Source organism: Lathamus discolor, chromosome 5 (assembly GCF_037157495.1).
Source record: "Lathamus discolor isolate bLatDis1 chromosome 5, bLatDis1.hap1, whole genome shotgun sequence".
NCBI classification, from domain to species: domain Eukaryota; kingdom Metazoa; phylum Chordata; class Aves; order Psittaciformes; family Psittacidae; genus Lathamus; species Lathamus discolor.
The window spans coordinates 42777201-42802851 of NC_088888.1; the positions used below are offsets into that span (position 1 = coordinate 42777201).

The following is a 25651-nucleotide window of genomic DNA, read 5'->3' on the forward strand; positions in this document are numbered from 1 at the left end:
CAGAAGGGCTCTGAGCAAGGAGCACTGCAGCTGGATTTCCTGGGTGGTTAGCACACCAGGTCTACCATTGCTGTCACTCAGCTCAGGTACTGCTCAAGAGACAGGTCATGAAGGTAGATGCCCTGTTCTCAGTCTTCCTAAAACAAAACATCTCAACAACTCATACATATCTCTGCAACATCATATGCATTGCAGCTTCTTTTAATGCTGTTTCACAGAAAGAAGAGATGTACCTCTGTCTGCTCTCACGCTATGGTCTTGTAGCACAAAATTTAGCTGGTAGCTGAAAATAAAGGCAATGGAAGAAATATAAGAATAAAATAGGTTTATTAGAGCTATTTTACATGAAGTAATCAAGACCGAGCAACTTGAACTATCTGTATACCATGGCAATATTCTCGCTGACTCGAAGTGACTGAAGTACAAAAGACGACATACAAAAAGATGCATGCCTCATTTGACTCTGGTTTTATTGGGACCCATGATGAATGTGGCATCCTCGGACAGTCAAACAAGATAGACAGCACGGTGTGTATATATAAATGTATATATAACATGTACTGTACACGTTTTACTGTTAACACATCTGAAGTTCACTCACATATATCAATTACTTGCTCCTAATTCTATGAGAATTTTGCTGGGGTGAGGGCAGGTCGCCGAAGCTTCCAAGCTTTGCAAGGAGTTACAGGATAACCAGGAGGAATCCTACACTCTGGTGTCACAGGTAAAAGCTGCTGTGTGCTGTTCTCTCACGTCATGAAGGGTGCCGAGCTAGGAGTGGAAGAGGCTGAGCAAGCCCTGAGCTCCAGGGAGAGACATAGCTCTGGGGTTGCACATAGCTGCTGTCGGGTACTGGTAAGTCCAAGCTCATCTGCCAATGACTTGTGTTTTTTCATTTTAGCATTTAGTAAGCATGGCTCTGTCAGCTGCACAGAGGTTTAAACTACTGATGAAAAAAAAGATGCTTTGTTCCTTATATCCCAAATTCCATTACAAAAGCTGGTACTTCAATAGCGATTGCTTTTAATGAACAAACCAAGACGAATTCTTTAATGACAATACTGCCAGTGCATCAGGCAGAAGGTACACAAATCAGTCTCTGCTGGACAGTGAATAACATGTTGGTCTGGAGGGTCCCGGTCCTCAGGGTGGAGCACAGCGGCAGCAGCACTGGCAGAGCAGGGTGGCACAGGCTTCCTTCTGTGCCCTGGCCTGCATGGCTGGGGCTGCTGGGCCGGGGCTGTGCTGGTGCCCCAGCCCTGGGGCCTGCTCTGCCATGGCCAGGACCCTGACAAGGCAAGGGCACCCTTCATCCCCTTTGGGGAGTCCCCAGCTTGCAGTGTCTTCTACTCGAGCCAAGTGGGGCTATTTCCTGGAGCCTGAAAGCTTCTGTTTTTCTGAGCATGGGCACCTACCCAGTTTCTTATTTATCACTGAAGGGGAGTAACATGTTCCTCATCTCACAGGCTTCTTCTATACTTCAAACTTAACTAAAGGTTTTGGTCCTTTTTTATAGAGGCAGAGGTTCATGGACAGAGGAGAAAGGGGAGAGAACAACTGACCTAAATCCAGTGTTTACAGATACATCCCATTAATGAGGTAATCGGACTCTTCAGATGTAATGGGCCGAGCTTTTTTCAGCTTCTGTCTCACTAAACGCAGTCTGCAAGCAACCATAAGCAGCAGTAAAGCGGTGATGGCCAAGCCTAAGGCTAAGGGTAACACAGCACCTACAAGGAGGACGAGAAATTACACTTTACTTAATACAGTGAGAAATTGATAGAGAAATGCTTTTTTTTTTTCCTTTAAAAATACAGCCAGTCTATCACTTAGCTGCTAATACTTGGAGCAACTCTTGCTGTGAAACTGAACTGTTTGATCTGGTATGTTAGGAACAGTTCAGAATATGGAGGTATGTTATTTAATTCTTGACTATAGTATCTGCATCTCCAGCACCTGGCTGAGAAACGAATATAATTCAATACGAATTCACATGGTCATTCTTACCTGTTTCTGGGACTAGACGACTACCTCCAAGCTGGTCTCTCTTTGGCACCAATACGCCATTCCCATTTTTATCATCTGTTCTTCTCCCTGAGGAACTGTTATCTGCACAAAGTCAAGCAGGATAAATGAATATTGCAGTTCAGTGACTCAGGAAGTCTTATCCACAGGACACTAGAATTGAATAATGTGAAATTGCTTAAATTTGGGGGGATACCCCCCCCCCACCACCGTAGTAGAAGAACTTCTGATTGATTGCATAACTTGAATTTTGAAATAATGTGAAACTGAAGCTAAAATGTAAATTCAGTTTTGCACGGCAAACTGTGGGATCATTTTTCACTGGAATAAAGGTGGCTATGCATTCTCTTTTACAAAATTCCATAATGGGGGATAGACCAATTTGAGCTAAAACATCACTGACGATGTTACACACGGTTGACAATGAGGCCATTTCAAATGATGCTGACCTCCACCCTTGAAACTTGTAAAGCAGGAAATGCATAGGTTGGTTACACAAATCACCTTAATCACCAAATCAACTTTAGTATTTGCAAGACATCAGAATACATGCAGCGAACGTTTCAAAGAGGATGGCTTGGAGTCTCTTCAGCTTTGTGTGGTACGAAGATACTGCAGAGCACTGTAACTACACAGGAAGAGACAAATCCTACTTTGCTGCCAAGAAACATTCACGCTGGGAGTGCAGGCGGCTGCAATTTTGCTTCAGAAAAACAAGAGTAACTCAGCTGGGACTCCCTCTTCCTGCCCTCCCACTGAAGTCCTACACCAATGGCTACGGGGTTGCTTTGTGCAAGACCAACAGCTTAATCCACCAACACCCTCACAAAAACCAGAACTACACCCATGTTTTTAAATGTAATGACTGTACTCGGTTTTTACTAATAACATAAACCTTGAAGGGCACTTTGCGCTGTGATGCATTTGCTGGCAGCCCTCGCAACTGAGACAGTGCCAGTGGAAACACACTATGCTACAGGATCTGTAAACTATGAATGTGAAATGTTGTAATTGGGTTTACACCTACTGGTGGCTGTTAAAGAAGTGTTCAAGTGAATTAGCTTGGAACATGCACCACGGGCATCTCCCACCCAGCTCCACCACCACCAGCTCCAAAGGGCTACAGGGCACACCCCTGTCAAATGGCAGCAGCAAATACACATGACTTACTCAAAGCTTACATTGTTTCACTTATATTGGCACAAGGTTAGTGCAGATGTCCCCACTGTAAGGCACAACGCAGCCTCCCAGGCTCTGCCTGCACTGCCCTGCCATTATGGCTAAGGGTGCATTAACATTAACTTCACTTATGAGAAAACACTGTTGAAACAAGCCACAGCCCCTCCTCTCATTTGGCTCTTTACGTTGTTCTGCCATGTAAAAGGGACTTAAGGAAATGTTAAGTGTAAATTGTACTGGATTTAAGGTACCTCTATGGTATCAGAGCTGTGCAAAATAACCTCAATGTACTGAGACCGAAATCAACAGCTGTTTTCTGCTCCCTAAATAAAGTTAAATGAATATTTGTCTTTATTATGAAAGTACCAGAAAGGCATTGTCTCTTATAGCTGCTCCACCCTGTAGGCCTAAGCTAGATCTAATAGCCTGTTTTATAAACTTGGTTCCTTGCTATTTGAGTAAAGGGAATATTTAAGTCAACTGCTTGTAAAGACATTTGGCAAATGTATCTGAATGTGGAGAGAAGTTTAGCAGGAAAATTGTGGAAGGGTTGAAGAATAACAGAATCCTTTCAATGAAGCTTAAAGGGTTTTGTTGTGACTTGTGGCTATTCTTACAGGACTGGAGGGGCTATCAGAGTCAATACTGCTCAACATCTTACCCATTACCAAGTAGAAAACAAAGACAGATTTCCCCAAACAGGTTTAGGAGCCTGACATTAAACATGTTACGTGGGTTTCATTTTATTTTCGCTTTCTCTTCATTTTCTAGTCCATGCCTAGGAAACTGCAATTTATAGCCTTTTCCAGCTACCCTAAATCAGAGATCTAGGTTATTGCTACTGCTGTTGATGCCTCTGCAGCAAAGCCGTGACGGTGACTTGGGCGCTCAGTCAAACGCTGTAATTCCAGCCCCGAGTGGCACTGCACATCAGCTGGCGTGGGCAGCTGGGGAGAGGCAGAGACCCTGTGCCAGGGGAATGCTAAGCTGTTACAGTGATTTATGCACTTCAGTTGGCTATGCTGGGGAGTGCAAATCTCACTTGTGAACTGAACCTGTCTGCACTGACCATGTTTGCTACACTGGCTGTTGCTGCTAAAAGCCAGCCCATTGCTCACTCCAGTGCGCTTTGCTGCAACTGTTATTTTTGTTATATTCATTTACAAGTGCAGCAGTGCTGGAACATGCAGCAGGGCTTGAGAGCTTCCTTGGAGAAAGGTATCAGAGCACTCTGGATGCTTGCAAGGTCAACTCTAGGCCAACAAGCAAGATTATCATCTTGGTCCAACAAAGACCTTTACAGTGTGACCTGGAGGTGCAGCCTCTGCCTTGGCACCAGCAGCAGGTTGTTCACTGCTGTTTGCTTCTCCTAAAATATGCGTCTAGCAGTTACTGCCCTCCTGAACACTTTTCCAGACAGGCTTCATGCTGTTCCAGTGTTTCTGTGTCTCTCATTTTTGTAGCACCTAATTATTAGATTTGGTCTGTAACCTCCTTGACATGGCAGTGATGGAGAGATCTGGGTGGGGTTTTAGGAAAAGGTTAGATGCCTGTCTCCTCAAATCCATAAAGACTGTGATGCTTGCCAGTGGAGCAGGACTTGAACTTCTTTGGACCTCTGGGAATCATTCACATACAGCCTGTGACTCCTGTGGAGCTTAAGTGTCTGCACGAGAAGACAGCAGTGCAGAGCAGATTTTGGCAGCTGGGCTTTGGACCCTGCTACCTAGCACCCCTTCATGTCTCACCACATGCACCCGCTTTGGAACTGGTCCGTAGGTAACTTAGAAACTTACTGCGCTGTTTGCTGCTTTTCTGGTTAAATGTATTGGGCTCTTGGGTCCTTCTGTTCTACAAGGAAATCCTTAAGTATCATTTAACTGAAACTAAATTCCAGAGAAGCCTTGTCAAAAGAGCAACATTAAACCCCCAAGCATTAAACCCCCACACATGATCAGCTGAAAATCCTGCCTGTCTAAAACGGAAAAAGGTTAGAGCAGCTGCTGGCAGTTCACTGAGGCCCCGTTACATTCGTTTTAGTTTTATAATAGTTTTTTCTTTTATTGTCTACTGCTGTGCACAAGCCTTGAGAGCAAGACTGGTGCAAGTAAGTTGCTGCGGCGGGTAAACACAGAAAAGGACTGTGCGGAAGTACCACGCTTTTACGTGCACTTCCAGTTATGACTTCTGGTTATAGGTTGCAGAAGTTGGTGACCTCAGTTCTGGTTCTACTTCTGGATTCACAAGCCCAGTGGCTTTTGAGACCTACTTAGTAGTTGACTTTCCATTGGAGCCTGCAATGCCCTTTGGCAATTTCATGTTAGTTTGGGTGGCCCTGTATTAGGTGTCACTTGGGACTATGTGAGCAAGAAGCAGAATTTTAAATCACTCCAATAAGGAGCACAGAGGTCATCTACACTGCCAGAAGAGGGGGAAACATTTGGGAGAGAATTTCACTGTCAGTTCCTACACATTCACTGAGGCAGCCCAATTCTTTAAGAATGTTGTTTTCATTCTGCTGTCTCCACAGATGCAGTACAAGCATCTGAAGAAACATCACATTGCCAACCAGGGCAGTGCTCTTTACATAAATCAGCAGCAGAGGGCACTGAGCACTGCTCTGTTGTAACAAGAAAATAAAGCTGTTCATAAACAGCTGTGTCCTGGGGAGCAAGAATCAGTCTAAACCATGAAGAAATAAAAGTGAGAGGTCTCATACTCATATTATGCTCATTGCACATGGTTTTATTCAGCTGTCATTTCGGCTCATTTCAATTCCCTAGCAGAAACCTTGAAAGACACACCAATTCCACTGCAGCTTCTGGAGCTTTAGCAAGGCAAGGGTTGTGACTGCCTTGCTAAATCATTACACACTGACTCCCAACAGAATATGGACGAGAAACACTACAGAGAGTACTGCAGACTTGGAGTTGCTTTTTACCAAACACTTGTCTATAGTGATGAAAGATTTCTTCTGCCCTGGAAGAAGTGTGGAGACACACTTCAGGAAAAAGTGCCCATAATAGTCAAGGTCTGACTTCAGAAGAAGAAAGAAAAAGATTAGTCTTCAGTTAGCACCAGGAGAAAAGCAATTACTCTCACCTACAGATTTAAAGAGCCTACACAGCTTTAAAGAGCTTACACAGCTGAGCCTGTGGCAGAATTTGTGTATAGCTCAACGCACGTTTTGTTCCTTAGACTATTCTTTTCCTAGCATTCCTACATTTTAACTTTCCTTTCGCACTGGGTAAGAACCATGACAATTATAAAGCAATACCTACTTGTATTACAAGCTGCTTCTGTATTTTTGACATTTGCAAATTTATACTCTTAGCCAGTCACCAAAAGACAAAATAAATTCAAGGTGCAAGATGTTTTCTTTCTTTAAAGAGAACGGTTTACTGAAACTGATTCGTTTCTGCTCTTACCTGGCACAAATCCACTGATTTGTTTCTTTGGTCCCTGAGAAAGCGATTGGTTTGTCATGTCTGCACCCACTGAGAGAAGAGGTTGATTTCTGGCAGTGGCTTTCAGGGTGGTTTCTGCAGAGTTTTCATCTGCGGTTTCTGGCAGTCCTACAGTCCTTTGCTGGGTAGTGCCAAGAGCTGCATGTGTCACTGTCTTCCGACCTGGGCTGACTATGTGAACAGAAACAAAAATCGCACTTTTTGTACAGAACTGAAGGGGATGGGAGTGTTCTGATGAAGACTTTCTGATATGGGCCTTGGGGCAGGATAAACAACCTCCTCAGGTTCAGATATATGATGAAGTGTGAGTTCTAGAGACATAGCAAGTTACCAATTGCCTGCTGGCAGCTATTACACAAAAGTATATCCATAAACTCTACAGTGAAATCCAGTCACTGAAATAACAACGGAATAGTGGTTATTCATTGAGGTAATTCACCCCTGATGATTTCTGTTCAGTTAGCTGAGCACAGGCACGTATTGAGGATGACTCATGAACACTGGTTCCCCTACATGCTCGCATTTCCAGTGTTTCAGATTCTAGCAAGGTACATAATTGAGACACCCTTTCAGATCGAGACCAGGGTCTTTGTTTCTAAGATCATTATGCAAGTACAGAACTGATCTTTTCAATGATGAGAACACAAAATCTGACATTTGGGGACCTTTAAGAGTTTTTGTATGCTTTGAAGAAAAGGGAGTTAATTTCTGAGCATCTGCTGTATCCACACATTAAACCATCCCATATGCTATTTCAGACAAAAGGCTTTGTGGTGGGAGCAAGCTGATTGCTCACAGGGAGACAAGACACAAAAGGGGCACCACTGCCCTTTGGTCATTCATGCTGTAGTTACTTTCACAATCTTCTGTGGCCTGGCACACTTACGGTTCTGGCAGAAAGTTTCATCTGATCCATCAGGGCACTGTCTCACGCCATCGCAAGCAAATGTGATGTCAATGCAGCATCCATCATCGCAGATAAACTGGTAGCGAGAGCAAACCCCTACACAGGCTGTTGAGAAACAATTACCAAATTACCAAAACAGAAATCATAGACCCGTAGAATCATAGACTGGTCTGGGTCAAAAGAACCTTAAGATCATCTAGTTCCAACCTTCCACTAGACCAGGTTGCTCAAGGTGCTCTCCAACCTGGCCTTGAACACTGGCAGGGATGGAGCACTAATCCAAGCAGTAAATACTGAGTCAAAGAGTAAAATCTGCAGCACCAAGGAAAAAGCAAAACCATGCTATGTCAAGAAGGACCATGAAGAAGGCAGAAAGCTAAACGAAGGCCAGGCCCAGCTATATGATGCTATATTGACATAGAAGCTAATACAGCTAATAGCTGGCACCCTCATCACTACTCTGGCAACCTCTTTACTACAGGAATACTCAGCCTGGAGGCTGTTGCACCTTAGACCTTGTGCAGCACCCCTACAGCACCTTAAACTCTGCTGGACAGAGCTAAAAGGAGATCTGCCTAGGCTTAAAAGACACAGGACAGTCCTGAAAATAAATAAATGAAATCTCTATGGCTGTAACTGCATCTCTCTGACACATAATTCCTACTATACACCCATTCTGTATTTCTGACAAGATGTTATTTTACATGCACACATATAGATTATAGGGGATCTTTTATGGCATGTTTTCTGCAGCCTAATTAAAATACTAAAAGAATGCTCATCCTTTATTTACATCAGCAATCCACTGACTTCAATGCAGCACATGCCAGAATAGGACGAAACACAAGGTCTCAGAAGGGATCTTCATCAGAAAGAACTGAGTCCTGCCTGCTTTAATATTTACATACCCCTGGAAATGGAGAGGGTCCCTGGACACTTCAATCTGCATACAAATAGCTTTCCTGAAACCCATTCTGACCTTGTAATTGTCAAATGTTTACATTCGTGCCTTTGTCTTTCCAACAGCAGTGTAGTTCATTGCTTTGTGAAGTATTATCAAATTCAGTGTTTGGTTAATGTTGTAATAGCAAATTGATTTGCATAAAGAAGTCACAGCTTTTGGTTGTTAACCTGCTACGTACCAACATGTGCAATGCTAAAGGAAGAATGGCAGGAACACAGGCACCTGTTTAAAACTCCTAAATTCACACTTAGAAAATGCATCTCCTGATCTTCAGCACTAATAATCACACAATTCTTGCATGCAGTAAGGCACTGGACACTGGTTTAATTCCAGCAGTAGCATTTGTATTGCAAACATACTCAGGGAGTGAGAAGAAGAAAAACCGCAGCCAATTCTCTGTGTGTTCCATGCAAAAGATACCACAGACAACCACAGCAGGCAGCCAATAAATAAACCAGAAAACCTCTCTGGCTGCTTTACTGAATTAAACATTAATGAATACAACTCAATCATCCATTACTGGAATACAGGCATTATTAAGCAGACCTGTAGCTGTTTTTTTGTAATATAAATTTATTGCCATAGGGACTACTCTCTCACATAGAGATATTGCACTGGCGCAGAGCTCAGTTCTGACTGGTTCAGCTGTACATACTGATGATGCTGTATAACTTTTACTTTGTGCCAAAGCAGCAGATCTGTATTAACAATTTGCTAATTACAACATAATTAGAACTTATTACAGAATTGGCAGTCACTGAAATCTTTTACTTTCTACCTTTTACAACTTGAGCTCAGAGTTTAAAACTGATGGGTCAATTCCAGTTTCAGTTTCCCCAGTAACATAAGGCTTTGGTAACAACCATTACACAGAAAGGCTTAAATGCATGAAAACAAGAAACCATATCATCTTTTAGACTACAGATGCAAGTCAATATTATCACGAGTCTGTGCCTCACACATACTATTAACTGATCTTAACTGGGTCTTCCCTGTAACGCAAGCCCTGTCATGTTGCACACACCATCTGACTATATAATGAACTGTTACGATGTGCCTGATACATATGTCAGTATTTCATTTTTCCAACCCTGCATGCTTATTAGCAATACAAGGATGAACATTTAAATGCTTGAAAGTATTATTGCTCTAACAAACAAGCGATGCTTGCTTGCTCCCTAACTCTGAAACAGCAATTCAAAGGTGAAAGAGATGTCATCATGTAATGAATAAGGGCAAAATAAAACACTAGAAATGGAGACTAAGATTTCTGCCCCCATCAAGACCCTTGCTCTGAATACCATACCATGGGTGTCACACAGGCAATGGCTCCCGTCATTTTCTCACCTACTGCAGAATGAACCATGGGCAGAACGGTCACAGAGATGTTGTCAGAGCTCCGCTGACCTGCGGTGTCTGTCACAGTTAGCTGGAAAATATATGCTCCTTCCTGAATGTGAGACAGTTTCAGTGTTCCTGGTTGTGGTACCTGATGAAACAGAACAACAAAAAACCCCACACTGGTACAGAGGATCCATCCATAAATTTGTAGGAACAGGGAGCTCATTTCTGTATAATGCTTTTCATGCAGATTCAATACTTCTCTTAAGTCTAGCCAGCCCACTCAAGCATGTGTATCAACATGTGATGTTTTGATCTTTTTTTTTTGCATCCAGGTATAAAAATAAACACGCTAACATTTATGTAACACTTTCCTTCACACACTCAGTTCCCTGAGCACTGGATGATAAATGGAAACACAGATTTAGCTTGAATTTTCAGTAACTGGGAATGCAATTTGAGAAGGTAGGCAGTAAAATACTATATTGTTCTCTGTCAAATTAGTCTGTAGACAGTATACATGTATCCAAAGAAGTTACTTTTGCTATATATTGATTTATGGTGACTGATAGCACTGCTTTATGAGTCAGACTGCCCACCTTCGTCCAGTATGACATTTGATGTAGTCACTTACAACTTTTACAAACTGCTGAACTAATTTTTCCATGCCCAGCACTGGATGTCCATGCTTTGCTCGGAACCAGAAATAAGTTCACCTATAGCGAGTGACCTAAACATTAGGTTTCAGGAAGTCATGTGATACAAATACAGAAACAACTTACAGTGGATTAGATCTTGAAGAAATGAATAAAATAACTTTTTCAATGATAATTTAGAACAGATACCAAACTGGCATTACCAGTATAACAGTCATTTAGAAGTAAGTTTGTATAAAATGAGTGCAAATGCTGAACCTTTTTTAACCTTGTGACAATTACCAGTCACAAATAACTCCAGCTGTCTGAGAATGCAGTAACACATACAGTAACTACAGAAAACACTCAGGTTTATTGCACATGTAGTGCATTTTTACGAAAGAAGCACACACGGCTATATATCCACCTAATATTAAAATGAAAATTCAATAAAGAACTTTGGATTGCTTATTTAAAATTGTGTTTCATGCCTAAAATGGAACAGTTTTCAATAAATATGGTAACAGTCCTAAACACAGCTTTATATCAGAGTGTATTGATAAATGCATTTTTCTCTTCTGGTAAGTGAATTTCCTAACTGAAATTGATTTCATTTTCTATTTACACGAATGCACTCAGTTATCTGATCATGCTGTTGATAACCTCCTGATGGAGTACAGGACCCCTTAGAATTTTATTCTTTAGTGTTTTTTGGTTTTGTTTTTTTTTTTTTTTTTTTTTTTTTTTTTGTTGTTGGTTGGGTTTTGTTAATATGCTCTAAAAAGCACTTGCTGCTCTTCACCATGACTGCTGGGAGAGCAAATATGGTATTTAAAACTCATGAGCCATGGAGTCCAGCTCTCTTCTCAGTGCAGAGCCAGAGAAATGCCAGTGACCTATGAATACACTGCCACTCCTCCTGGCATGCTCTGTGCTTTCCTTTTTATCTCTGCCCTGCCCTGAAGAATGCCCAGCGGTACCTGCCTTCTTAGAAACTCTGACTCAAACTAGACAGTATATTTCCAGATAATCAGCATTAAAATAAACAACAAACACCCCATAATTGCCCCTAAGTGTCACAGAGCTGCACAGCTACAGCATATGGGTAGCAATCTCAGAAGCAAGTTATCTAAGAAGAAATAATCAGTCACAATAGAAAAACAATTTCCACTGGCTTCCTCTACAATGTGATAAGATCTCTTTATAGCAGTCCTTTCCTCCTCCTCTACCTTCTATTTATTCTTTGGCACGTAAGTGCAACGCAACAGCTGCCTTTTATCTTATTTAAACACAGTACTGTTCTCCCTTGTAGCTATGGATTCATGTATTGTTTGCTCAGAATAAATGACATGAAATCCAGTAACATCAGCATAGCAACTAAAGCACTAAAGACAGAAAATGAAGGCTGTATGAAAAAAAAAATAAAATCACACTCCTAATTTTTGTCTTACTCTAGATATATTACTACATCACAGATTAAAGAGTATCTAATTGCTGTTTAAAGAAAATAATGCGGCAAAGGCTCAGACTAACAAGTCTTGATAATAAATTGTTCATTTTATCTAGATAATATCTCATAACTATACTTAAAAGACTTTGTTCAAGTCTTTTCTATGTATTATTGTGTTCATACTCCTTATCAAAGCTTTTGACCTTTTACTTTCAAGACAATAAAATAATAAATGAAGCTAAAGAAACTCACAGTGGTCTCTGACAAGACAGTTTCTAACTGCAGTGCAGCTTCAAGCCACTCAGAACTGGCTGACTGTAGTCACCTGTTCAAAGATGTGGAACTTGCAGTAGAATATAGAACTTTCAAAAGCATTCAGCACTGGCTTAACTAACACTTTTGAACAGCTCTTTCTATCCACCGGCAGCATCTCAGGAACAGTAAAGTCCGTGGTCCACACCTACTCCTCTTTATATGTCCCTCTCCAGGTGAAGTTCCCAGTGTGCCCTGAATACTGTGGGTTGTGAACAGACTGTGAGTAAACTCTATGGGTTTGAGACATTTTTCCCTTCCTTTTCTACTGCTCCTAGAACATTCACAAAGAAAGGTGGGATGGAGAATCCCTCTCTTGATGATTAATTTTAAGTTGAAGCCAAATTGAAGCAGAAATTGTATGGATGTAATAAAATAGTATAACAAGGTTTACATCACACATTTTTTTCAGTTTCTCCATAAGCACTAACAAAAGACTGTTGGTGAAAATACCTTATTATTTTTAGTAACTGAATTACTGAGATGTCTCTAAACTGGATCACAGAAGCTGAAAACCAACTGCAGTAAGCACAAACAATGGTGAAAGCAGAGCTGAAATGCAGTAATTAACATCTACTTGTTAGCTGCTGCCTGTCTCATGCCATCCTACGTACAGATGAACTGTATAAACCTCTAGAAATACCCACTGGAACAAACCCCCCAGGGTCATGGTATAGTCCCCATCACTGCAGTTTTTTAAGATGTTCTTGAACAGGTAAAATAATCCCATCTAGGCTTGTTGTCCCACAAAAGCTTGGACCAGATAATCTTTTGAGGTCCCTTCCAACCTGGCCTCCTCTATACTTCTATGAAATAAATGCTCAAGCTTTACATTCATCCTAATGTTGGTGCCTGGTAGCCATATCCATTTCAGTAATATTTTTAGTTCTACATTTAAAACGGTATGAACATATCAATCTGCAAGTAACTGGCCATGGGTAAGATTGCACGTGTACCTTCATTTCAACTGATGAGTCACCTTGCAGCAGGGTCCACTCGTACTGCACAATTCCATGGTCATCTGAACTTTCTCGGCCATCCAGAAGCACCCAGTCGACAGGCGACTGCAGCACAATATCTTGTCCTGCCTTGCACCGCGGAGGCTCATCATATTCTTCTATAATAAAAAAGAGAAGCGCTGTTATTTATCAGGGTAAGCTGAGTGACTATTTATCTAAAACAGTTTTTCTTGGTTAAGGTGCAACTTCCTGAAAGGCAGAACATGTTCATTAGTGCATATTTTGATAAGCGAAGTAACAGCTACTTAAATTTTACTTAAGTGTTCCATATTCAATGTCTTCAGGAAATAGCTTGTACATCAGAAGCACATGGCACAGAAAATCTCTCTGCGTACATGTGTTTCACTAATACACCACACAGCATGGTTAGCATCAGTGTAGTTTTTAATCTGAACTAACGAAAACGGATTGAAATATGAATTACATACATATTCAGATGGCAGTTACTGCACACCTTTTACAGCACCCTGCATAACTTTATAGGCTTTTAGCTACTGTTTATAATACACGTTTACAGGAGTGAAAGACATATTTAACAAAAGCTGACATCCTGGCAAAGCAGTGTACATACTGATTATAAAACATCAGAAATGACTGCTGATTTTAAGTGCCGAATTTAAGACATTCAAAGCTTGATTTTCATACTATTTAGGATTTGTAGTATCTTCCTATATTCAAAGTACAATTCTTATTGATTAAAACTGTGAGTACTAAGTACTTTTGCCAATAAGACTACAAGTTTTCAGATCAGGCTAACAAACCCCGTGATATATTAAGTGATATGGCATGTGAGAAGTGGTTTAAGACATCTGCTCTGCAACCATCAGGCAATGCAGGGAAGAGAGAGAGATAAAATCCATTCTACAAGTCAGCATTTGACAAATTCAGCCACAAGACTGTATCTTTCTGCAGTTGCCTACTCAGGTTTCATTCCTTCTCTGGGCATGGGAAGTTCCTGACACCCTGAAGTGCCAGAGTGCATTCTGCTCTTTTACCTCTCAAAAGATATTCTGTAAAGGATATTGATGTGAAGCTCAGAAAAAAATCTATTGAACATGAGGCTGTAACTTCACTCAGTGTGGGCAGAGCTGCACCAGGAAAGAAGAGGTGCTTCCCCATCAGCACAGGGATTCCCCCTTGCACGTGCTCCTCTCCAGTATTAAGAACTTGCTTGAAGGCACAAAGCAGTGGGGCAATTTTTTGTCAGTGACTGAACAGCAAACTTTTTATTTCTTGTTTTTCTCAGTAGTAGGAAAGATGTAGAAAATTTCAAGACAAATGCCTTAAGTTAGTAAAATATACAAATAACTGAAAACAGGGGCTAATAATAGAAAGTATGAAACAGTTCTTGCTCATCCAACTGGCACAGGAAGCTTTGCCTAATTCGTATGCACTCAGCTCTCAAAACCGACTTCATTTAAAAAGCAAAGTTTAGGTGCAAAAACCCCCCAAACTCACTGTTAATAAACACCAACATTATGGTGCCAGGGCAACTTCTGTTTGGTACGTATGAGTTACACACAGTCTTCACATGATTATTTACTTCACCAATCACTGTCAAAAAGAGACCGACCTGGATCTGAAGCAGCAGCACAGCCCATTTACCTTGGAAGGAGTTTCATGTCCCCTGTCTGGTTTAAATGACTCGATCAATGCCCAGCAGGGGGAGAGACAATCCTACTTCCCCTAGGCCCTAAGCAGTGAAAATATTCTCTTCCCAAACTAACTTTATACTCCATAGTCTGAGTTGCAATGGCAATGCCACCTCATATTTTGGGCAGGTCACAGAAACTTATGCCTGCTCTTTGCTATGGATGAGAAAAAACTGGCCTGAGAGAGACATCTGGCATGGGAGGAGACAGCCTATTGAGCTGAAGACACTTTTTCCATAGCAAAGTTTCAAGCAATGGAATACATTACCCTTAGTGAGCAAAAAACACCTCCAAATCTGGGGAATACATGCTGCTAAGAAGTCAGCATAAAAAAGCAAGGAGGTGTACTCAGGAGCCGCCTACAACCACTGCTAATGGGAATAAAGGGCTACCAGCCACAGGACAGCAGAAAAATCAAGCTCAAAAAGCACGTTGTAACTTCTGTTTCAAACTTTTGTTTAGGTTGAATGTAAATAAGCGATACGAAACTGATATACCAGATCAAGACTTAGATGCTGGAGCTGTCCGCTTTCTAGAAAAGGAGCTGCAACTTTATGAACAACACTTTTTAATTTGGGGGGGGAATGCCAATGACTTAACTTACTCTGCTTCCTCCATCATGATGCAGGCTTTGCCTGCCAGTAATGAAGCTGCCAGCTAGTTTTCCGAATGAAGGCTTTGTTATAAAGGTTATTTCACTGCTGATTCCTAAATGTCTTTGGTATTAGTTCACCTTACTGTTGAACTCTCTCTCCCATTGCTCACCACTACTGAGCAGCACAGAAGGCAGACATTTCTGGTGAGGCACTCAAGTCCTCTTTCTTTCTATGTCAAAAATTTAAAAATATGCCTAACAAAGGCAAAACCCACTACCTCTTCCTTCGCTATAGGCATATGGGGTTTCACTGTTAACGCAGCACAAACTGCCTGGAATTGCAAAGTAAATCCGCAGCCAAACCAGCACAAACTGGGTGAGAAGGACTTGGATTTACACTGAAATGTTCAGTCTCACAAACTGATCCCACCACTGCCTGCTCTGGAAGTATACAGATATACACTTGATCTGACAAATAGAGATCTGTTATTAATTAAATATACAATCATTTTTCATTTACTGGAGATCCTTAACATAAATGAAACCACAACACCCTAGAGATCACTGTACACTAATGCTCAGAAGTGTTTCAGAATTACGAGGACACCACGTTTATGGATTGGTTTAGTATTATCAAAAAGAAAACAGCAGCAGGCTCAACACCACAGTACTCGGACAAAAAGCAAAGCAAAGCAAACCAAACCAAACCCAGGTAAAATGTGATCCCCCTGTGAAAGAAAATCCTGAAATTAAAAGCTCTTTCCCTGAATTTCCTAAATTCAGTCATGGGGCGGCATAAGGGAGGTGTGCCTTCATCATCCTGTGATGATGCACTGTTGTCCAGATTAATTTTTCAATGTAATTCAAGAACGCAGCAGTAACATAACATCAGACAGCAAAATAATTCAATCTTAATTCTGTCTCTCCTGGCCTATGTTGTGGCTGACAGATGTTTGAATAAAAGTTCATTCTCCCTCATGGCTTTGCTTTGGCTGCTCCAGTATAATCGCATTAAGAAGTCATAATTCCGTTTCCAATACCACCATCACCCACAAGGCAGACTCTTAAATAAACCCAACAGGATACAGAACAATTTGCAGATTAGGAACTGAAACTGTCTTGTGAGCCCAGTGCTGAAAGTTACAAAAGCTGCCAAAAAGGCAAGGCATTAAAGAACTCCTGAATTTAAAAAATGCAAGAAATTAAAGAAATTCAAGATTTCTAATAGGTCAAGTAACATTTCAACAATAATATTATCTATATTGTGCCACACTACACTCTACATTAGGGCCAGGTTTTAATGGAATTAAGGTAGCTCAAAATGATGAAGGCCACTTGAAGATACTCTGAAAGGTTTTCAAAGAAGCCTAATTCTCTGTGACTTTGATTTAAAATCTAGCCTTAAACCTTCTGTCTTACAAGTTCATACAGGATTACAAAACACAATTACCCAAAACTTGATACATAAATAATGTTGTGGAACTAATACTTTGCCTGTTGAAAATGTCAAAATCATATCTTGGGGTTTTCTGATACCTTAAGCTTGCCTCCTCTTCACTGCTCAATTTCCTTCCTATAGCTGTCTAGTTCACCTCCCAGTGAACTTTCCAAAAAGTATGTAGGCTTTGTAACTTCCTGTAGAAAGAGAACTCCTGCTCTCTCTTATTTCCAAGAGATTCCCATTGGCGTTCTCATAAAATACTCAAGGGCTAAGGGGGAGGTCTCTCCTGCCAAGGGAGCAGCAACAGCAGGCGCCACAGTGTCCATTCACACCACCACTAAGTTTTCTTCATGCAGTGAGTAATTTACTTCAGTAAGAGTACATTTAGGGAAGTACCATCAACAGAAGGTAACGAAATTAAGACAAACTGAATTAAGGTGCAACTGTTTAACAACAGGAGTTGCGAGAGTGAGAGTAAGTTCTTTAGAGCAGATGCTAGGAATCAGACTCCATATTTAGAAACCCAGACTTGTTTTCCTCTACAGCTGCCTGCTCTGGATTACACTGTTCTCAAACACACTTCAGTGTTGAACAAACTGCTGCTTTTGATGTTGCCCAGATTCCAGATGCAGTTATACAGTATCCATGCTGCCTTTGGACTACTGGTGCAATACAGAATCATAGAATCACAGAGCAGTTAGGGTTGGAAAGGACCTTAAGACCACGTAGTTCCAACCCCCTGCCATGGGCAGGGACACCTCACACTAGACAAGACAGTTGCCAAAGGCTCTGTCCAGCCTGGCCTTGGACACTGCCAGGGATGGAGCATTCACAACTTCTTGGGCAACCTGTTCTAGTTCCTCACCACCCTCACAGTAAAGAACTTCTTCCTTATATCTAACCTAAATCTCCCCTGTTTAAGTATAGATACGTACACTTATATATAAGTTTAAGTATAGATACATCCTTGTCTTCTTCAGTCTAACTCCCAAGTTCTTAAGCAGGAAAAAATCTGAATTAAGCGAACGAGTAACCGCCTAGCTGCCAACACTTGGACAGCACCCCCGAAAAGGCGGCCCTGTGCTTGCCCTCAAGCTGTGCTCCAGGTGCTGGCGCAACCGGCCTCAGCACATCCCGCTTTCCAGGGTGCCCAGCACCGGCCGGACCCCGCAGCCGCCACCACGCAGTGCGGCGCCCGTGGACATGCCGGTCCCACCCGCCGGCTCCCAGCCGCAGGCCCGCCGGCACCACGGTTCCGAGAGTCAGCGGTGGCAGGGCCGGCTTCTTCCCAACTCGCACTCCCAGGCATGGCCGGGACGCCTCAGGGAGGGGTCCCGCCGGCGCTCCCCGTCCTCTCCTCCCGCGGGAGGTGTCCCCTCCTCTCCCACTCCGCAGGGCACCAAACGACGGCGGAAAGCGGGCCCTGCCGCCGGCCTTGCCCGCCCCCCGTGCCGAGGGCTGCCGGCCGCCATTTCTCCCCCCGGCCGTGAGGCCGTCGCTTCCCGGGCCCGGCGCGGCCACCCCCCGGTGCGAAGCCATCGCTTACCCGGCGGCGGGGCGACGCCGGCGGGGCGGCGGCTATAGGTGCTGTAGCCGCGGTGCGGGGCGAAGCGGCAGACGGGGCGGCCTCGGTGCGTGCAGTTGAAGAGGTAGCAGCCCAGCTCCGCCGCCGCCGCCGCCGTGCCCCGCGGCCGGGGGGGCTCCTGCACCACCGCCAGCGTGCAGCGCGGCTCGGCGCAGCAGGCGTCCAGGCACTGCCGCCATCCCGTCGCGCCGGCGGGGGCCCGCAGGAAGGTGGCGCCGGCCGCGATGGAGTCCTTGGTGCGGATGATGGAGTCGGGCCTGGCGGAGAAGCTGCTGCCGCCGCCGCACACCTCCCCGCCGCCTGCTGCCGTCGCCGCTGGCGGTCCCGGGTCCTCCTGCTGCAGCTGCCGGCGAAACTCCTCCAGTAGCGACTCCACGCCCGAGATCTGCGAGCGCAGGTCGGCCAGGGGCGCCGCGCACCACGCTCCTGGCAGCACGGCCCGCCCGGCCAGCGCCGCCAGCAGCACCAGCACCAGCGCCGCCATGGCCCCGGCGGCGGCGGCGGCGCGCAGGTGGCAGCGGGAGCGGCGGGAGATGCTCCCCCCGCCGGCACCCGCGAGCGCGGCGCGGGGCCGCGCCTGCCCCGCCCGGCTGCCGAGCGGCGGCGCTCAGCACCCGCCGCCCTGAACAGCTCCGCGGGCGGGGCCGCCTTGGCCCCGCCCCTCCTCCCTCCCTCAGGGCTCCCCGTCGGTTCGGGCCTGGGTTTGGGCGCGTCCGAGCCGGCGTGTGCAGCGGCTTTAAAAGGCATTTTCTTCCAAAATAACGCCTTAAACGCGTCCCCCCAACGCGTGAGGGAAGCCGGGCTTGCGCGAGCCACCAGGCACGAATATCTGGGAGGGACTCGGTGCGTCAGGGTGCACCTCCTGGGGTCGCTGAATGATGGTCACTGAAACGGCTGGTGCAGGGCAACAAACACAGGAACAAATTGTGGGGGGCTTCCTCCCAGGTGTGGCATTTCTGGTCAGAAACTAAGAAAAAGCCCCCAGCAGTCAAAGGTAACAAGCAAAGGTGCGAGGTCTTCAGGTTTAGGAAAGAAATCTCAGACAGGATGCTGGGGGAGAACTCGTGTGAGCTTTTGAAGTAAAGGCTGAACAAGTTTTGGAGAAATACTTCCAGTTAAAAAGTTACCAGTTTTCATAGAAACAACTCGGTTGGGAAAGGCCCATAAGATCATCAAGTCTAACCACTACCCCAGGACTGCCAAGACCACCACTAAACCACATCACCGAGGGCCTCATCTACATAGAGTCTGAATGCTTCCAGGGATGGTGATTCCATCACTTCCCTGGGCAGCCTGTTCCAATGCCTGAGCATCATTTTGGTGAAGAAATATTTCCTGATACCCAATCTAACCCTCCCCTGACGCAGCTTGAGGCCATTACCTCTTGTCCTATCACTTGTTACTTGGGAGAAGAGACCAGCCACCTCTTGGCTCCATCCTCCTTTCAGGCAGCTGTAGAGAGTGATAAGGTCTCCCCTGAGCCTTCTCTTCTCCAGGCTAAACAACCCCAGTTCCCTCAGCCCTTCCTCACGAGATTTGTGCTCCAGACCCTTCACCAGCTGCGTTGCCCTACATCCTTCACAGCTTTTATTTTAATTTGATCACGAAATGAAGGCTGTTTCTGTGACACAGATTGATAACAATGTGTCCTCCCTGAAAATCAGCAACCCCCAAAACAGCTGCCTCATTATTTTTTCATCAGGTGGATGGAGCCTCAAAGAGCAGGGATGGCACATTGAGAACTATTTACTAGCACTGAGAAACGTAGACATGGCACTAAACTGTATGGAGGTGGAAATGGGCTTTGCACTGTGTACAAAGGGGTATTGCAAGAGGTGAAGGGGCAGCTCTATGTTTCTGTATTATCTGTTTCATTCTCGCAAGCATCTTTAAGCATAGACCCCTACTTCTCTTGAATCACTGGAAAAGTCTTTATAGCTGCATCAAAAAATTATTATTTGGGCAGGGTATTTTGAACAGCTGGAGGGAAAAAAAGTGTATTAGGAATGGCTTTCAAACACCTTTTTTACCCCTTCATATTTTTGGCTTGTTTCAGGACATGCTCCCAGTGTAACTCAGAATTGCCTCCAAAACACATCTTTAATATTCTACCACTGTGGGCCCTTAGGTGTTGCCCAGAAAAATCCACATGCAGCTCATAGTTTGGCTTATGATTTTTCCTCTTCCTCCCCCAAATCACAGGACTCTAGTTCAATGATTCTTTGAAGCAGGCTGGCCTGTCACCAGTGCGGTTAAAGATTGTATTTCTCCAGCTATGTGCTCTATGGGTTCTCTAGATTTCTAAAACTGTATTATTAAGGCTTTCAATTTCCTATCAATTTCAGTTGAAACTGGTCAATGCATTGAAAAGTTATAGGAAGATGGAACGGCTAGACAGTGAGATGATATAATCCTCATTTGCTTTGAAAATCAGGCTACAATGCCATGATTTTATTTTTTATGAAAATTTTTGGGAGATGATCAATCTGTTCATAACAGAGGTAAATGACTGTAAAGCACTCACTTGATAGCAGTGATACTGGTTTGGTACTGCTCTGCTCTCTTGTGCCACTGGAATGCGAACCATAAATAAATATGTAGAGCTTTATGGTCTAAGTGTTAATAAACAGATGTCTAAGCTAAATAAGCTTAGGTCTGAGCCAAATAAACACTTAGAGAATGTGAGATATGCGTTCATAAATATGCTCATACAGCTGTTGTGCAGGCTGAAGTTGGAAGAGGGAGCAAATGCACCAGGTCATCACTTCCTCAGAGTCACCAAAGATCTGGTACTCCTGTGTTTGAGCAGAGAGTTTCTTTCTGTCACTTTATAATGAGAAACCATGTTTGGAAGGTGTCCCCAAAGAGAGCAGACTCTTTGAGCACGTGAGCATTTAAGAGGTAAAGAAGGGTATGGCTTAAGGGAGGTAACTGTACCCCAAACTGCTGGGTTGCTTCAGTGGCACTTTTGCCTGTTTAATGATTAATACATGTCAGAGCATTTTCCTGAGTTGGGATAAGGATGACACACTTAAATTTGTGCTTGGAAGTGTTGAGGCCACCTGCAGATTAGCTTCTTGAGCAAGAACGTGTAAGAGCAGCAGATTTTTTCTTATTGATGCTGGAGGAGAACTTGTTTTGTTTCCTAATTTTCTTGGCTCAGAATGTTACCGTGTTATGTTATCATCTCGTGTTTGGCCTTTTGAGGATGCGTTTGTAGTCATGCTGAGCTTTACTCAGAAGGTGGCAGCAGCTTATTACTTAAATAAATTAGGTTGCTGCTAGATGTTAATGTCTGCCTAAGTGTAAGTGTACTTAATTTCACATTTCTTTACTGGTTCATTGTTGTGAGTGCCTTAGATTTTCTTTAGCTTGAGGAGTTGCAAATCAAAATTTATATTTATAGTTATGCTTAAGATTTTTTATTTTTGCCTGTCATCAAAGTGAAGTTTTGGGATGTTTTGATTTTCAAGTAGAGGGCATTAGAGATTCATAAAGGTACTTGTTAGGGTTTAATCCTTTTTCCCTTTTCAAAGGATACACGTGTACCACATTTTATTGTCCTAAACTTCATAAGACATGAGACAGTTACAGAGACTGCTAGCTTTCTTTAGCAAGAGCGGGGATTAGACAACACGTATGTTCTTTCCATCTAAACAATACCTGGCAGAGTAATACAGGGATTCAGAATTCATGAATATTCATGTTTCCAACCATCTGTTGATCAGTTTCTATGCAAATTCAAAATTCACAAATCACTGAAACTAGGAGAGTAAGACATGAGTGCAACTGCTTTTCTCTTCCTTTAGATATATTTTTTTCCAAACTAGGAGAAAAAAAAAAAAAAAAGGATTAAAAAAACCAGGGGGACAGAAAGGTAATGGAGTAGGACTAGGATGGACAGAAATGGAGAAGGTAGGAAGGGAGCAGGAAGAACAGGCAAAGTTAAATCCAGGCTTCCCCATCTGAAATGCTTTCCTGTGGACTTGTGTTTGCTTTTTTTTTTTTTTTTTTTTTGGTTAGAATACGTTTCAGGAATAGAATATTTTCAGGAAAAGAAATATTTCTTCTTTTTCATGTGATGTCTTCCAGGTGCTCTGCAAACAGTAAACACACAATGCAAACGTTATCTGCAGAAAATGTGTCATCAGCATGATGCTCTCATTAAACACATTTTCTTTGCTCCAGCTTGCTTGTGAAAATCTGTTCAGTAAACACCCATCATAAATAGAAATTGGCTCAGATGCTGGAGTGGACCGTTGATTGACAGCTGAGTTTGAGCAATTTGCCCACGAATGAGTTGAAGTGATAACCTTTTCTTTGCAGCTTGAAGGTTCAGGTTTCTGTCTGTAAGAGTGAAAGCCGAGACATTCAGCAGAAATTACAGAGGGTAAGGTGGTAAATGTTAACAGTGGGAGTGGAGGAATTACAGATATATGACTTCGTATTTTGTCATTTTTTAGTATTTCCTTTCCCTCCCAAGCAAAATTGTTTAATACTGTGGTACTGGCGTGTCATGGTTTAACCACGACATGGTGTTATGAAAACAGCAGGAGGAATAATTTTTCAAACACCTAAATGAAAAACATAATCATGAAAATGTTTCATATCTCATTGATTATATGTACATCCCACGGTGATGCAAGTTAAAAAGGTATGACCAGTTACAGCTTGAGATGGTTTCAGTCCAAGTACTGTAAACAGCTTTCCTTGCTCTCTTTAAGAAGAGAAAAATAGCCAAGCCCTGTCTTGGCAATGTGTGTGTGTATAATTGTGCTTATATCAAATGCTATATCAAATATCAGTGTTCAAAAAGTGAGAGCTCTACTAGTTGATAAAGTGGAATATTATTAGCAGCCTCCCCCTCCTTCTATATGCCTGGCTGTTATTGTGCCTAACACAAAACAATTATTTTACTAGAACAGGGAAGGAGACAGAGAATGAAAAAAAAAGGCATGAGATTTTTTTTTTAGACGCCCTTTCCCGCTAGCAGCAGTGGTGAGGATTGGGCTCAGAAGGAGACATCAGGTAATTACTTTAACATTACATTCATGTGTGCCGTGGCTGCTTCTCTGCCCAGATACTGCATAATTGACTGCATGGCATTAGCCCGGCACCACGTGGTATGAGCACAGATACTCTGACAGGAAAAGCACTGAAGCTCTGGTACTGAGATAAATCTCCTTGTAAAGAAGGAGGATAGGTAGGTGTGAGAAGGGGGAGCCACTTCTGTAAAGTGAATTTATTAACTGTGTTTATTACCTGGTATTAAGTGTAATTTGCTGTGAGAGTGTCACATAATGATAGTGCTCGTTGCTGCCAGGGTATAGGCACTACTAGGGTGAAATGACTGTTTCATCAAAATCATGCATGGATGTGAGCAGGAAAAAGAGAGGTAGGGTAAAGCTAAGCAAAGAAATCCTAATGCTGCTGAGAGAATAGTACCACTCAATGCATTTCTTGGCTGGATCTTGGAAAAACGCGTTTCTTTTCAAATTGGAATCCACCAAATGTGCCTTCAACATCCTGGTCAATACAATAGCACTGGCAGCTGCTTCTTTGGCCATGAAAGATGCAAAACTGCATTCTGAGAGGTGAAGGACAGTTGTGATTGTATTTAAAAAGTATTAAATTACTTCTCTGGGAAGGGTGACATAAGAGCAGTAGATTTGTAACTGGAATTTCAGCCGGTTTTGTAGAGATAAGTTACCACTGATTTACAAACAGTAAAACCCTAATTTAACAGCCAGAGCCCAGATTAAGCTAGGAGTAGAAAAAGTTGTTTTGCTTATAAACAGCACCGCTAGTAGGGGAATGGCTGAGAGAATGAACATGGGTCAATACTATGCATTTTTTTATGGTCAGCATCTTACAGCCTCTGAAGGGACTGACTTTGCCTGTATTTGTACTGGAGCAGAACAACTTGTGCTTCAAGGTGTGTTAGCTAAGCAAAGGTTTGTATAATCTGTGTCCACCAGTCAATGAAAAAATTCCCTACTGCATATTGAAAATGTAGAAAACTATTTCATGTCCTGGGTGAAAGTACATAACTGACAGCCTAAATCCTTTTTGCTCTGGATTTTTCTGAAATACACAAAGCTTTGATATGCATGAAACTACAAAGGATTGCTCCCCAGAAGGAAAATATCTAGCTAAAAATAATTACTCATTGCCATTTGATCCATGCGTTCTTCTGCGGTATAGTATGTTAATCAATTGGGTAATAAGCTCATGAATAGTGAGTCAATGGAAGCTAGTGGCAGCCTTCATGTTGATCAATAATGTCAAGATTTTGTAACAGGTTACAAATAATAGTGGGCTCTGCAGATGCCATTGAATTAACGAATAAACTGGTCGTGGCCACCAGTGCTCCTGTCAGTATCACTTATGATTTTTCATATAGAGGGCATAAAGAAGCCAATTACTTGGTCACCAGAAGCAGTTTTATATAGAATTCTTCATTTATATGTTCTGAATTTAGTACACTCCTCTTAAGTGAATAGTTTTGAATTTCTTGGCATGTCTTTCTTTTTGGCAGTTTCCAGACTTTACAGAAAATGCAGGGCTTCAGGAATGTTTGCAAGGGCAACAGACCCTTTGCATCTTTACTAATTTTACAGAAAAACAGAAATATAATGATGACAATATTTAGCTTACTGGCAACAGCAGAAATTATGAACCAACGGGACAGCTTGATTTGCGATGGAAGAAATCAGTCTTCTTCACTGTTTTTAGAGCTTCGTTTTAGCCTCCATTGCCAAATACAAAAATCAATGTAAACTCAAATCTATGTTCATTTTATTCCCATTCTTCTGTTCTGTTTTTTATCCTGGGGATGTTAAGCAATAGAAATGAGTGTAGCAACCATTACAGATAATTTTAACCCATTGTGCTACAGCTGTTAGATCTCACAGGGATTTTCCTGAAGTGATTCCTTGGATAAAGCTTTTTCTTTTAATGCTGAGTATGCATTGGCTGGTTTAATGAATCAGCTACTGTGGGGAAAATGTGCAGTTCACTTCAGTTCATCAGCCCAAGCTGCTGCTTTCGTATGTTTTTTTCTACTGCCCTAACTG

The 25651-nt window shown here is 42.8% G+C and overlaps 1 protein-coding gene across 2 annotated transcripts; it reads right to left on the reverse strand.

Moving 5' to 3' along the window:
• Nucleotides 1–310: 310 nt before the first annotated feature.
• LRP11 (LDL receptor related protein 11) lies at nucleotides 311–19148 on the reverse strand. 2 transcript variants are annotated; one of them, XM_065679086.1, is made up of 7 exons: nucleotides 18537–19148; nucleotides 13240–13400; nucleotides 9893–10034; nucleotides 7561–7686; nucleotides 6636–6845; nucleotides 2011–2112; nucleotides 311–1733 (listed from the first exon to the last, which is right to left on the reverse strand). In XM_065679086.1, the coding sequence occupies exons 1-7, from the start codon at nucleotides 19057–19059 to the stop codon at nucleotides 1579–1581; spliced, it is 1419 nt and encodes a 472-aa protein (XP_065535158.1). In that variant the 5' UTR covers nucleotides 19060–19148; the 3' UTR covers nucleotides 311–1578. The 2 variants fall into 2 exon arrangements, with proteins under 2 accessions (XP_065535158.1, XP_065535157.1); XM_065679085.1 differs by lacking the exons at nucleotides 311–1733; nucleotides 2011–2112 and adding an exon at nucleotides 5942–6244 and having other exon boundaries at nucleotides 18537–19080.
• Between the last annotated feature and the right edge of the window lie 6503 nt (nucleotides 19149–25651).

What these genes read in the sequence shown, in the direction of transcription:
- LRP11 (XM_065679086.1), bottom strand. Translation starts at nt 19,059, where the DNA reads ATGGCGGCGCTGGTGCTGGTGCTGCTGGCGGCGCTGGCCGGGCGGGCC. An exon ending in ACTCATCAGTTGAAATGAAG is followed by an intron (nt 10,035 to 13,239) that starts GTACACGTGCAA and finishes CTGTTTCATCAG; the next exon opens with GTACCACAACCAGGAACACT. An exon ending in AATCAGTGGATTTGTGCCAG is followed by an intron (nt 2,113 to 6,635) that starts GTAAGAGCAGAA and finishes GACTTTGTGCAG; the next exon opens with ATAACAGTTCCTCAGGGAGA.